This window comes from Ostrinia nubilalis, chromosome 6 (assembly GCF_963855985.1).
Source record: "Ostrinia nubilalis chromosome 6, ilOstNubi1.1, whole genome shotgun sequence".
NCBI classification, from domain to species: Eukaryota; Metazoa; Arthropoda; class Insecta; order Lepidoptera; family Crambidae; genus Ostrinia; species Ostrinia nubilalis.
Genome location: NC_087093.1, coordinates 17,064,688 through 17,078,399, shown reverse-complemented (window position 1 = coordinate 17,078,399; position 13,712 = coordinate 17,064,688). Strand labels below are relative to the sequence as shown.

At 54.0% G+C, this 13,712-nt stretch overlaps 1 protein-coding gene across 1 annotated transcript; it reads left to right on the top strand.

Moving 5' to 3' along the window:
- The first annotated feature begins 2,081 nt into the window (after positions 1-2,081).
- On the top strand, positions 2,082-13,599 carry LOC135072849 (uncharacterized protein PF3D7_1120600-like). The gene is made up of 5 exons (XM_063966890.1): positions 2,082-2,090; positions 2,335-2,377; positions 3,085-3,790; positions 3,843-7,943; positions 8,013-13,599. Exons 1-5 carry the CDS (start codon positions 2,082-2,084, stop codon positions 13,597-13,599), a joined length of 10,446 nt encoding a protein of 3,481 aa, XP_063822960.1.
- Positions 13,600-13,712: the final 113 nt, after the last annotated feature.

Below are 13,712 nucleotides of genomic sequence, written 5' to 3'. Positions count from 1 at the left end.
TTGTGCTTTCTTTTTATGATATTTTCAATATTAAATAAATAAAAATACTTTTATTTTTCACCAAATACAAATTACAATTTGTTAATTACAACATTTGTTTACGCTGTTTAGGTGAACTGGAGCCTAAACTAGTATAATCCTGTATTTCAGGTCTCCAGGTCTCTTACCTTACTTATATTAAAATGTATTTAAGCTATTTTCAACCTTATGTCTCACACATAGAGTTCAAAATTAATTGAAGATAAAATACAAATCATTGTAGCTTGATATGCTAGCAACTCTAAATAAAATCTGAAATAATAATCCTTACTTGCTTATGAACCAAATAGTATGAATTAATGGATAAAATATTTTTTTTTCCGATGCGCAGTAAAATGCGCCCGCTATCCTGAAGAAAAATTTTTTCACCTACTTTTTGCGAAAAAGGTACCATATAATGGTGTATATTTATAATTCTGATAAATGTAGCTTTCAGGACCTATTTTTGTATTAGATTATCTTCAGTGGTTTAATAGTAATCGACGTTCATTTAAAAAAATACTTTTTGGTTTTTGTGAATTTTGCTCAATATTTCTATTTTTTTGTATTAAAAGGCAAAAAGTTTCTTCTAGAAATGAATTCGCCATCCTTTAATTAGCCGAAAATGACACCACACTTGCCCTAATACTCTCCACCCACTCATAGTTTTGAAGATATGGGCCTTATAGAGCGCGGCAGAAGGAAACTTGCCCCCACCCAAAGAACCACTATTGCAAAAATGAGCCTTCTATACCAAAGTGGAGGCGGGTCTCTATACAAACCATTGCACTAAATTCCCTACTAAAGTATTCCTACTCATGAGGAAATGTTGGGGATATATGGAATAGGGGACTTATGAATATCCTTGCACCAATAACATCAATAATGTATGCAGCATAGTACAAAATCCACAACTATTTCATGGTATGTATTTAATCACATCTGCATAATGATAGCCATGCAAGACAGGCTCTATTTGGAACGTTAGAAAGAAAGATACATTTATTACAATGGACATCACACAAATACAGGCAATTACATAGACATGACAGTGGCACATAATAATGGAAGAAGAAAAAATAAAAACAAGAGTAAACTGAGCAGTGCCACCCATTACGTTACAAGTGCCCTGAAATGGGCCTAAATAGGAAAGTTGAATTTATAACTTATAAATTGGCATACAAGTATATCATCCATGGCTGTCTTAGCAACTAACCAGTAAGAAGATTGCACAAATTTACACAATTTCATGATATTGTCCTAAACTAAACCAATGGAAAAAAAAACAATTCATAAATTAAGTATTGCAAGAGCCTTTTGCCTACAAGCCAGTAAATACATACACATGTAAGTATATACAGTTTACACAAGTGATGGAGAGGTTGACTTATTGAGAATATTTTTTATTACCCAAATCTAAATATTTGCAAAGCTGTACAAGTATGTATAGAGGTTTTGAAGATATTATTGAATTATCATAATTTCCTTAAGGGTAAGGAATGTTATTTTACCAGGCAATTAAACTTTCAAGTCTTTAAAATTTTATATTTTATGAAAGTGTGGGTATTACATTTGAGTCAGTGGATCACTTACCTAGTCGGTGGCTACAGGGTATTTACTAAATATGTGTCCTTATGACTAAATAACGGCAATGAGTCAAGGCAGAAAATTACAGCCTTAACATCTTAGAATCTTTGGTAGTTCTCAATTAGTAATAAATTGAACCAAATCCGAAGCATATCGTGGCCCAAAGCAAATCTTAACAAAAGAAGACAGTCTAAAGAAGACTACACAAAGTTATTTCAATAAAAATGTTAACTTTTTTGCGAAACAAGCAAAGCTGTCAGCTTAAATGGCTTCAAGCTTATTAGCTATCATGTTTGATCAGGTGCTGTATTGACGCGCATTGCGCGTTAATTGATATTTTATTACAATTAGCTGTCTGCATCACAAATTGGCGTATTATCGTCGGGTCTATTTGCCCCACGATATATAAGCGCGGGGAAGCTCTGCAGAGAACAAAGGCGTTCAATCCGGCCATAGAGACGTTGTCTTGGGCCAACATGAGGGCCGTACGGGTTTTTTTGCTTTTCTGCATCGTTGCATTTGTAAGTAGAATTTGAAGTTTTCTTTTTAAATTAAATCACGTCTTCTGTTACAACTTAAAACGTTAGTCGCATATTTTTATCTTCTAAATTCTTTAAACAACATACAAAAGTCTTGTGCAAGTATAGTGATACTTTTTTCAAATAATTATAAATTATTTTCTAAATCATCGAGAATATAAATTTTACTAAAATGTTTTTATAATCTCAGATCAACGAGGCAAGAGCAAATCCTCAGCTAGAGGAAGAAGAAGGTGAGTTCTTTGAAGTTAATGACAACATCACTGACAATCAACCAATTTAGCTAAATGTTCGCGTAGCTTATGATAAGTTGCTGCCGATCACTGGTTTAAATTATTTAATAGGGAGTGAATAAATTTCTCATACTATCTTCAATAGTCAACTGTTAACTGTACATAATATTTTTAATAATATTGTTTAATGAACTATTACATTACAGAAATCGAAGAGTCTTCGAGTTCTTCCTCTTCAAGTACAAGTTCTAGCAGCCAATCCATTGAATCCAGCACCAAAAGCTTTGGTTCATCTGGCCAAACGGAATTCTCTACATTTGACGAAAAGGACCAACAAGCATTTTCAAGCAGTCAGAGTGCAAACAAACAAAAAAAAATCAAGTCGATTCAGTACCTCAACCAGTTCCCAGGTGAGCCAGTTGCACCACAGGGACCAGAATCACCATTTGCACCTATTGCACCAATAGCGCCAATAGCACCAGATGGGCCATTTGCACCTATTGCACCAATAACGCTAATAGCACCAGGTGGGCCATTTGCGCCTTTGCAACCAGTTCCACCTTTCGGACCGCGTTCATCACAAGGATTTCGCCAATCATTCGAATCCAGTGATGAAGAACGAAGTGCTTTCCAACAATCTCAGTCCGTTAATGAATTCGGATCTGCCTCAAAAAATTTTAAAAAAGTTCATCGAACTGGTCAATTAGTTGAAGAAGACGAGTTTGTAAGAGAAGAAATTGAAAATGAGGCACGCTCCCAATCATTAGAAAGCGCTTCCATACGAAAAAGACGCAGGAAATCTGGAGGACCAGCTCAACCAGATTCTCCGGTACAGCCAGAATCTCCAGGGACTGACGGTTATGTCCAAGAAACAGAGCAAACGAGTACGAGTTCAAGCCAATCGAGAAGAGCATCGGAGGAATCTGAGCAAAATTCACGGCGTATAAAACGCATCAAAAAAGTAAAAAGCGACCAGACTGAGGATGATGAGACAGAAGAATCAAACAGTTCAAAATCGAAGCAATCGAAGAGTGCATCAGAACAGTCTGAAGAAAATTCACGGCGTATAAGACGCATCAAAAAAGTCAAAGGCGATCAGACCGAGGATGATGAGACAGAAGAATCAAACAGTTCAAAATCGAACCAATCGAAGAGTGCATCAGAACAGTCTGAAGAAAATTCACGTCGTATAAGACGCATCAAAAAAGTCAAAGGCGATCAGACCGAGGATGATGAGACAGAAGAATCAAACAGTTCAAAATCGAACCAATCGAAGAGTGCATCAGAACAGTCTGAACAAAATTCACGGCGTATAAGACGCATCAAAAAAGTCAAAGGCGATCAGACTGAGGATGATGAGACAGAAGAATCGAACAGTTCAAAATCGAACCAATCGAAGAGTGCATCAGAACGGTCTGAAGAAAATTCAAGACGCATAAAGCGCATCAAAAAAGTCAAAGGAAAGTCAGATCAAGACGACGAAGATCAACCCGGTCAAACCGGACATCCTAAAGATAAAAAGCCTTGCCATAAAGGTGGACCCGGAAAACCAGGACAACCAGGCGAACCAGCTACACCAGGTCAGCCAGGAAAGCCAGGAATTCCAGGCCAACCAGGAAAGCCAGGACACCCAGGAGGACCAAACCACCCAGGAGGACCAGGCCACCCAGGAGGACCTGGAAAACCAGGACAACCAGGCGAACCAGCTAAACCAGGACAACCAGGCGAACCAGCTACACCAGGTCAGCCAGGAAAGCCAGGAATTCCGGGCCAACCAGGAAAGCCAAGCCAACCAGAAGGACCAAGCCACCCAGGAGGACCTGGAAAACCAGGACAACCAGGCGAACCAGCCACACCAGGTCAGCCAGGAAAGCCAGGACACCCAGGAGGACCAAACCACCCAGGAGGACCAGGCCACCCAGGAGGACCTGGAAAACCAGGACAACCAGGCGAACCAGCTACACCAGGTCAGCCAGGAAAGCCAGGAATTCCAGGCCATCCAGGAAAGCCAGGACACCCAGGAGGACCAAACCACCCAGGAGGACCAGGCCACCCAGGAGGACCAGGCCACCCAGGAGGACCAGGAAAACCAGGACAACCAGGAAAGCCAGGACACCCAGGAGGACCAAACCACCCAGGAGGACCAGGCCACCCAGGAGGACCTGGAAAACCAGGACAACCAGGCGAACCAGCTACACCAGGTCAGCCAGGAAAGCCAGGAATTCCAGGCCATCCAGGAAAGCCAGGACACCCAGGAGGACCAAACCACCCAGGAGGACCAGGCCACCCAGGAGGACCAGGCCACCCAGGAGGACCAGGAAAACCAGGACAACCAGGAAAGCCAGGACACCCAGGAGGACCAAACCACCCAGGAGGACCAGGCCACCCAGGAGGACCAGGCCACCCAGGAGGACCAGGAAAACCAGGACAACCAGGCGAACCAGCTACACCAGGTCAGCCAGGAAAGCCAGGAATTCCAGGCCATCCAGGAAAGCCAGGACACCCAGGAGGACCAAACCACCCAGGAGGACCAGGAAAACCAGGACAACCAGGAAAGCCAGGACACCCAGGAGGGCCAAACCACCCAGGAGGACCTGGAACACCAGGACAACCAGGCCACCCAGGAGGACCAAACCACCCAGGAGGACCTGGAACACCAGGACAACCAGGAAAGCCAGGAGGACCAAACCACCCAGGAGGACCAGGAAAACCAGGACAACCAGGCGAACCAGCTACACCAGGTCAGCCAGGAAAGCCAGGAATTCCAGGCCATCCAGGAAAGCCAGGACACCCAGGAGGACCAAACCACCCAGGAGGACCAGGCCACCCAGGAGGACCTGGAAAACCAGGACAACCAGGCGAACCAGCTACACCAGGTCAGCCAGGAAAGCCAGGAATTCCAGGCCATCCAGGAAAGCCAGGACACCCAGGAGGACCAAACCACCCAGGAGGACCAGGCCACCCAGGAGGACCTGGAAAACCAGGACAACCAGGCGAACCAGCTACACCAGGTCAGCCAGGAAAGCCAGGAATTCCAGGCCATCCAGGAAAGCCAGGACACCCAGGAGGACCAAACCACCCAGGAGGACCAGGAAAACCAGGACAACCAGGAAAGCCAGGACACCCAGGAGGACCAAACCACCCAGGAGGACCAGGAAAACCAGGACAACCAGGAAAGCCAGGACACCCAGGAGGACCAAACCACCCAGGAGGACCTGGAACACCAGGACAACCAGGAAAGCCAGGAGGACCAAACCACCCAGGAGGACCAGGAAAACCAGGACAACCAGGAAAGCCAGGACACCCAGGAGGACCAAACCACCCAGGAGGACCTGGAACACCAGGACAACCAGGAAAGCCAGGACACCCAGGAGGACCAAACCACCCAGGAGGACCTGGAACACCAGGACAACCAGGAAAGCCAGGAGGACCAAACCACCCAGGAGGACCAGGAAAACCAGGACAACCAGGCGAACCAGCTACACCAGGTCAGCCAGGAAAGCCAGGAATTCCAGGCCATCCAGGAAAGCCAGGACACCCAGGAGGACCAAACCACCCAGGAGGACCAGGCCACCCAGGAGGACCAGGAAAACCAGGACAACCAGGAAAGCCAGGACACCCAGGAGGACCAAACCACCCAGGAGGACCAGGCCACCCAGGAGGACCTGGAAAACCAGGACAACCAGGCGAACCAGCTACACCAGGTCAGCCAGGAATTCCAGGCCATCCAGGAAAGCCAGGACACCCAGGAGGACCAAACCACCCAGGAGGACCAGGAAAACCAGGACAACCAGGAAAGCCAGGACACCCAGGAGGACCAAACCACCCAGGAGGACCTGGAACACCAGGACAACCAGGAAAGCCAGGAGGACCAAACCACCCAGGAGGACCAGGAAAACCAGGACAACCAGGCGAACCAGCTACACCAGGTCAGCCAGGAAAGCCAGGAATTCCAGGCCATCCAGGAAAGCCAGGACACCCAGGAGGACCAAACCACCCAGGAGGACCAGGCCACCCAGGAGGACCAGGCCACCCAGGAGGATCAGGAAAACCAGGACAACCAGGAAAGCCAGGACACCCAGGAGGACCAAACCACCCAGGAGGACCAGGCCACCCAGGAGGACCAGGCCACCCAGGAGGACCAGGAAAACCAGGACAACCAGGCGAACCAGCTACACCAGGTCAGCCAGGAAAGCCAGGAATTCCAGGCCATCCAGGAAAGCCAGGACACCCAGGAGGACCAAACCACCCAGGAGGACCAGGCCACCCAGGAGGACCTGGAAAACCAGGACAACCAGGCGAACCAGCTACACCAGGTCAGCCAGGAATTCCAGGCCATCCAGGAAAGCCAGGAATTCCAGGCCATCCAGGAAAGCCAGGACACCCAGGAGGACCAAACCACCCAGGAGGACCAGGCCACCCAGGAGGACCAGGCCACCCAGGAGGACCAGGAAAACCAGGACAACCAGGAAAGCCAGGACACCCAGGAGGACCAAACCACCCAGGAGGACCAGGCCACCCAGGAGGACCAGGCCACCCAGGAGGACCAGGCCACCCAGGAGGACCAGGCCACCCAGGAGGACCAGGAAAACCAGGACAACCAGGCGAACCAGCTACACCAGGTCAGCCAGGAAAGCCAGGAATTCCAGGCCATCCAGGAAAGCCAGGAATTCCAGGCCATCCAGGAAAGCCAGGACACCCAGGAGGACCAAACCACCCAGGAGGACCAGGCCACCCAGGAGGACCAGGAAAACCAGGACAACCAGGAAAGCCAGGACACCCAGGAGGACCAGGCCACCCAGGAGGACCTGGAAAACCAGGACAACCAGGCGAACCAGCTACACCAGGTCAGCCAGGAAAGCCAGGAATTCCAGGCCATCCAGGAAAGCCAGGACACCCAGGAGGACCAAACCACCCAGGAGGACCAGGCCACCCAGGAGGACCAGGCCACCCAGGAGGACCAGGCCACCCAGGAGGACCAGGCCACCCAGGAGGACCAGGAAAACCAGGACAACCAGGCGAACCAGCTACACCAGGTCAGCCAGGAAAGCCAGGAATTCCAGGCCATCCAGGAAAGCCAGGACACCCAGGAGGACCAAACCACCCAGGAGGACCAGGCCACCCAGGAGGACCTGGAAAACCAGGACAACCAGGCGAACCAGCTACACCAGGTCAGCCAGGAAAGCCAGGAATTCCAGGCCATCCAAGAAAGCCAGGACACCCAGGAGGACCAAACCACCCAGGAGGACCAGGAAAACCAGGACAACCAGGAAAGCCAGGACACCCAGGAGGACCAAACCACCCAGGAGGACCAGGAAAACCAGGACAACCAGGAAAGCCAGGACACCCAGGAGGACCAAACCAACCAGGAGGACCAGGCCACCCAGGAGGACCAGGCCACCCAGGAGGACCAGGCCACCCAGGAGGACCAGGAAAACCAGGACAACCAGGAAAGCCAGGACACCCAGGAGGACCAAACCACCCAGGAGGACCAGGCCACCCAGGAGGACCAGGAAAACCAGGACAACCAGGAAAGCCAGGACACCCAGGAGGACCAGGCCACCCAGTAGGACCAGGCCACCCAGGAGGACCAGGAAAACCAGGACAACCAGGCGAACCAGCTAAACCAGGTCAGCCAGGAAAGCCAGGAATTCCAGGCCATCCAGGAAAGCCAGGAATTCCAGGCCATCCAGGAAAGCCAGGACACCCAGGAGGACCAAACCACCCAGGAGGACCAGGCCACCCAGGAGGACCAGGAAAACCAGGACAACCAGGAAAGCCAGGACACCCAGGAGGACCAGGCCACCCAGGAGGACCTGGAAAACCAGGACAACCAGGCGAACCAGCTACACCAGGTCAGCCAGGAAAGCCAGGAATTCCAGGCCATCCAGGAAAGCCAGGACACCCAGGAGGACCAAACCACCCAGGAGGACCAGGCCACCCAGGAGGACCAGGCCACCCAGGAGGACCAGGAAAACCAGGACAACCAGGAAAGCCAGGACACCCAGGAGGACCAAACCACCCAGGAGGACCAGGCCACCCAGGAGGACCAGGCCACCCAGGAGGACCAGGCCACCCAGGAGGACCAGGCCACCCAGGAGGACCAGGAAAACCAGGACAACCAGGAAAGCCAGGACACCCAGGAGGACCAAACCACCCAGGAGGACCAGGCCACCCAGGACAACCAGGCGAACCAGCTACACCAGGTCAGCCAGGCATTCCAGGACAACCTGGACAACCAGCCACACCAGGACAGCCAGGCATTCCAGGACAACCTGGACAACCAGCCACACCAGGACAGCCAGGCATTCCAGGACAACCTGGACAACCAGGCCACCCTAGCGGACCAGGTCACCCAGGACAACCAGCTACACCAGGACAGCCAGGCATTCCAGGACAACCTGGACAACCAGGCCAGCCAGCCACACCAGGACAGCCAGGAATTCCAGGACAACCTGGACAACCAGCCACACCAGGACAGCCAGGCATTCCAGGACAACCTGGACAACCAGGCCACCCTAGCGGACCAGGTCACCCAGGACAACCAGCTACACCAGGACAGCCAGGCATTCCAGGACAACCTGGACAACCAGGCCAGCCAGCCACACCAGGACAGCCAGGCATTCCAGGACAACCTGGACAACCAGGCCACCCTAGCGGACCAGGTCACCCAGGACAACCAGCTATACCAGGACAGCCAGGCATTCCAGGACAACCTGGACAACCAGCCACACCAGGACAGCCAGGCGTTCCAGGACAACCAGGCCAGCCAGCCACACCAGGACAGCCAGGCATTCCAGGACAACCTGGACAACCAGCCACACCAGGACAGCCAGGCATTCCAGGACAACCTGGACAACCAGCCACACCAGGACAGCCAGGCATTCCAGGACAACCTGGACAACCAGGCCACCCTAGCGGACCAGGTCACCCAGGACAACCAGCTATACCAGGACAGCCAGGCATTCCAGGACAACCTGGACAACCAGCCACACCAGGACAGCCAGGCGTTCCAGGACAACCAGGCCAGCCAGCCACACCAGGACAGCCAGGCATTCCAGGACAACCTGGACAACCAGCCACACCAGGACAGCCAGGCATTCCAGGACAACCTGGACAACCAGCCACACCAGGACAGCCAGGCATTCCAGGACAACCTGGACAACCAGGCCACCCTAGCGGACCAGGTCACCCAGGACAACCAGCTACACCAGGACAGCCAGGCATTCCAGGACAACCTGGACAACCAGGCCACCCTAGCGGACCAGGTCACCCAGGACAACCAGCTACACCAGGACAGCCAGGCATTCCAGGACAACCTGGACAACCAGCCACACCAGGACAGCCAGGCGTTCCAGGACAACCAGGCCAGCCAGCCACACCAGGACAGCCAGGCATTCCAGGACAACCTGGACAACCAGCCACACCAGGACAGCCAGGCATTCCAGGACAACCTGGACAACCAGCCACACCAGGACAGCCAGGCATTCCAGGACAACCTGGACAACCAGGCCACCCTAGCGGACCAGGTCACCCAGGACAACCAGCTATACCAGGACAGCCAGGCATTCCAGGACAACCTGGACAACCAGCCACACCAGGACAGCCAGGCGTTCCAGGACAACCAGGCCAGCCAGCCACACCAGGACAGCCAGGCATTCCAGGACAACCTGGACAACCAGCCACACCAGGACAGCCAGGCATTCCAGGACAACCTGGACAACCAGCCACACCAGGACAGCCAGGCATTCCAGGACAACCTGGACAACCAGGCCACCCTAGCGGACCAGGTCACCCAGGACAACCAGCTACACCAGGACAGCCAGGCATTCCAGGACAACCTGGACAACCAGGCCACCCTAGCGGACCAGGTCACCCAGGACAACCAGCTACACCAGGACAGCCAGGCATTCCAGGACAACCTGGACAACCAGGCCAGCCAGCCACACCAGGACAGCCAGGAATTCCAGGACAACCAGCTACACCAGGACAGCCAGGCATTCCAGGACAACCTGGACAACCAGGCCACCCTAGCGGACCAGGTCACCCAGGACAACCAGCTATACCAGGACAGCCAGGCATTCCAGGACAACCTGGACAACCAGCCACACCAGGACAGCCAGGCGTTCCAGGACAACCAGGCCAGCCAGCCACACCAGGACAGCCAGGCATTCCAGGACAACCTGGACAACCAGGCCACCCTAGCGGACCAGGTCACCCAGGACAACCAGCTATACCAGGACAGCCAGGCATTCCAGGACAACCTGGACAACCAGCCACACCAGGACAGCCAGGCGTTCCAGGACAACCAGGCCAGCCAGCCACACCAGGACAGCCAGGCATTCCAGGACAACCTGGACAACCAGGCCACCCTAGCGGACCAGGTCACCCAGGACAACCAGCTACACCAGGACAGCCAGGCATTCCAGGACAACCTGGACAACCAGGCCAGCCAGCCACACCAGGACAGCCAGGCATTCCAGGACAACCTGGACAACCAGCCACACCAGGACAGCCAGGCATTCCAGGACAACCTGGACAACCAGCCACACCAGGACAGCCAGGCATTCCAGGACAACCTGGACAACCAGGCCAGCCAGCCACACCAGGACAGCCAGGAATTCCAGGACAACCAGGCCAGCCAGCCACACCAGGACAGCCAGGCATTCCAGGACAACCTGGACAACCAGCCACACCAGGACAGCCAGGCATTCCAGGACAACCTGGACAACCAGCCACACCAGGACAGCCAGGCATTCCAGGACAACCTGGACAACCAGGCCACCCTAGCGGACCAGGTCACCCAGGACAACCAGCTACACCAGGACAGCCAGGCATTCCAGGACAACCTGGACAACCAGGCCACCCTAGCGGACCAGGTCACCCAGGACAACCAGCTACACCAGGACAGCCAGGCATTCCAGGACAACCTGGACAACCAGCCACACCAGGACAGCCAGGCGTTCCAGGACAACCAGGCCAGCCAGCCACACCAGGACAGCCAGGCATTCCAGGACAACCTGGACAACCAGCCACACCAGGACAGCCAGGCATTCCAGGACAACCTGGACAACCAGCCACACCAGGACAGCCAGGCATTCCAGGACAACCTGGACAACCAGGCCACCCTAGCGGACCAGGTCACCCAGGACAACCAGCTATACCAGGACAGCCAGGCATTCCAGGACAACCTGGACAACCAGCCACACCAGGACAGCCAGGCGTTCCAGGACAACCAGGCCAGCCAGCCACACCAGGACAGCCAGGCATTCCAGGACAACCTGGACAACCAGCCACACCAGGACAGCCAGGCATTCCAGGACAACCTGGACAACCAGCCACACCAGGACAGCCAGGCATTCCAGGACAACCTGGACAACCAGGCCACCCTAGCGGACCAGGTCACCCAGGACAACCAGCTACACCAGGACAGCCAGGCATTCCAGGACAACCTGGACAACCAGGCCACCCTAGCGGACCAGGTCACCCAGGACAACCAGCTACACCAGGACAGCCAGGCATTCCAGGACAACCTGGACAACCAGGCCAGCCAGCCACACCAGGACAGCCAGGAATTCCAGGACAACCAGCTACACCAGGACAGCCAGGCATTCCAGGACAACCTGGACAACCAGGCCACCCTAGCGGACCAGGTCACCCAGGACAACCAGCTATACCAGGACAGCCAGGCATTCCAGGACAACCTGGACAACCAGCCACACCAGGACAGCCAGGCGTTCCAGGACAACCAGGCCAGCCAGCCACACCAGGACAGCCAGGCATTCCAGGACAACCTGGACAACCAGGCCACCCTAGCGGACCAGGTCACCCAGGACAACCAGCTATACCAGGACAGCCAGGCATTCCAGGACAACCTGGACAACCAGCCACACCAGGACAGCCAGGCGTTCCAGGACAACCAGGCCAGCCAGCCACACCAGGACAGCCAGGCATTCCAGGACAACCTGGACAACCAGGCCACCCTAGCGGACCAGGTCACCCAGGACAACCAGCTACACCAGGACAGCCAGGCATTCCAGGACAACCTGGACAACCAGGCCAGCCAGCCACACCAGGACAGCCAGGCATTCCAGGACAACCTGGACAACCAGCCACACCAGGACAGCCAGGCATTCCAGGACAACCTGGACAACCAGCCACACCAGGACAGCCAGGCATTCCAGGACAACCTGGACAACCAGGCCACCCTAGCGGACCAGGTCACCCAGGACAACCAGCTATACCAGGACAGCCAGGCATTCCAGGACAACCTGGACAACCAGCCACACCAGGACAGCCAGGCGTTCCAGGACAACCAGGCCAGCCAGCCACACCAGGACAGCCAGGCATTCCAGGACAACCTGGACAACCAGGCCACCCTAGCGGACCAGGTCACCCAGGACAACCAGCTACACCAGGACAGCCAGGCATTCCAGGACAACCTGGACAACCAGGCCAGCCAGCCACACCAGGACAGCCAGGCATTCCAGGACAACCTGGACAACCAGCCACACCAGGACAGCCAGGCATTCCAGGACAACCAGGCCACCCTGGCGGACCAGGTCACCCAGGACATCCAGCTATACCAGGACAGCCAGGCATTCCAGGACAACCAGGCCACCCTGGCGGACCAGGTCACCCAGGACAACCAGCTATACCAGGACAGCCAGGCATTCCAGGACAACCTGGACAACCAGGCCAGCCAGCCACACCAGGACAGCCAGGCATTCCAGGACAACCTGGACAACCAGCCACACCAGGACAGCCAGGCATTCCAGGACAACCAGCTACACCAGGACACCCATGCCAGCCAGCCACACCAGGACAGCCAGGCATACCAGGACAACCAGGCATACCAGGACAGCCAGGTGGACCAGGAATCCCAGCCACACCAGGACAGCCCGGACAGCCAGGCACACCAGGACAGCCAGGACAACCAGGAGGACCAGGAATTCCAGCCACACCTGGACATCCAGGCACTCCAGGACACCCAGGATCAGGCCCAGCCCATGGACACCCGAGACCAGGACGCCCAGGCACCCCAGGGCAGCCTGGAATACCAGGCCGGCCAGGAACACCAGGACATCCAGGCAGACCAGGAACTCCAGCTATCCCAGGACATAAATGGAATCCACGACTCCGACACCCGTTCCTACCACAACCTCCTCTCTGGAGGGACGTTGAAGAAATCGAAGCCATCGACGAGATCGAAGAAGACTTAGAAAGATGGAGGAGCGTGCTGGACCGAAGGAACAGGCGAAGATTATACGACGATGACGACTACCTCGATGAGTACGACAGAATATACAGACATAGACGTTTTCCATTTGGACCT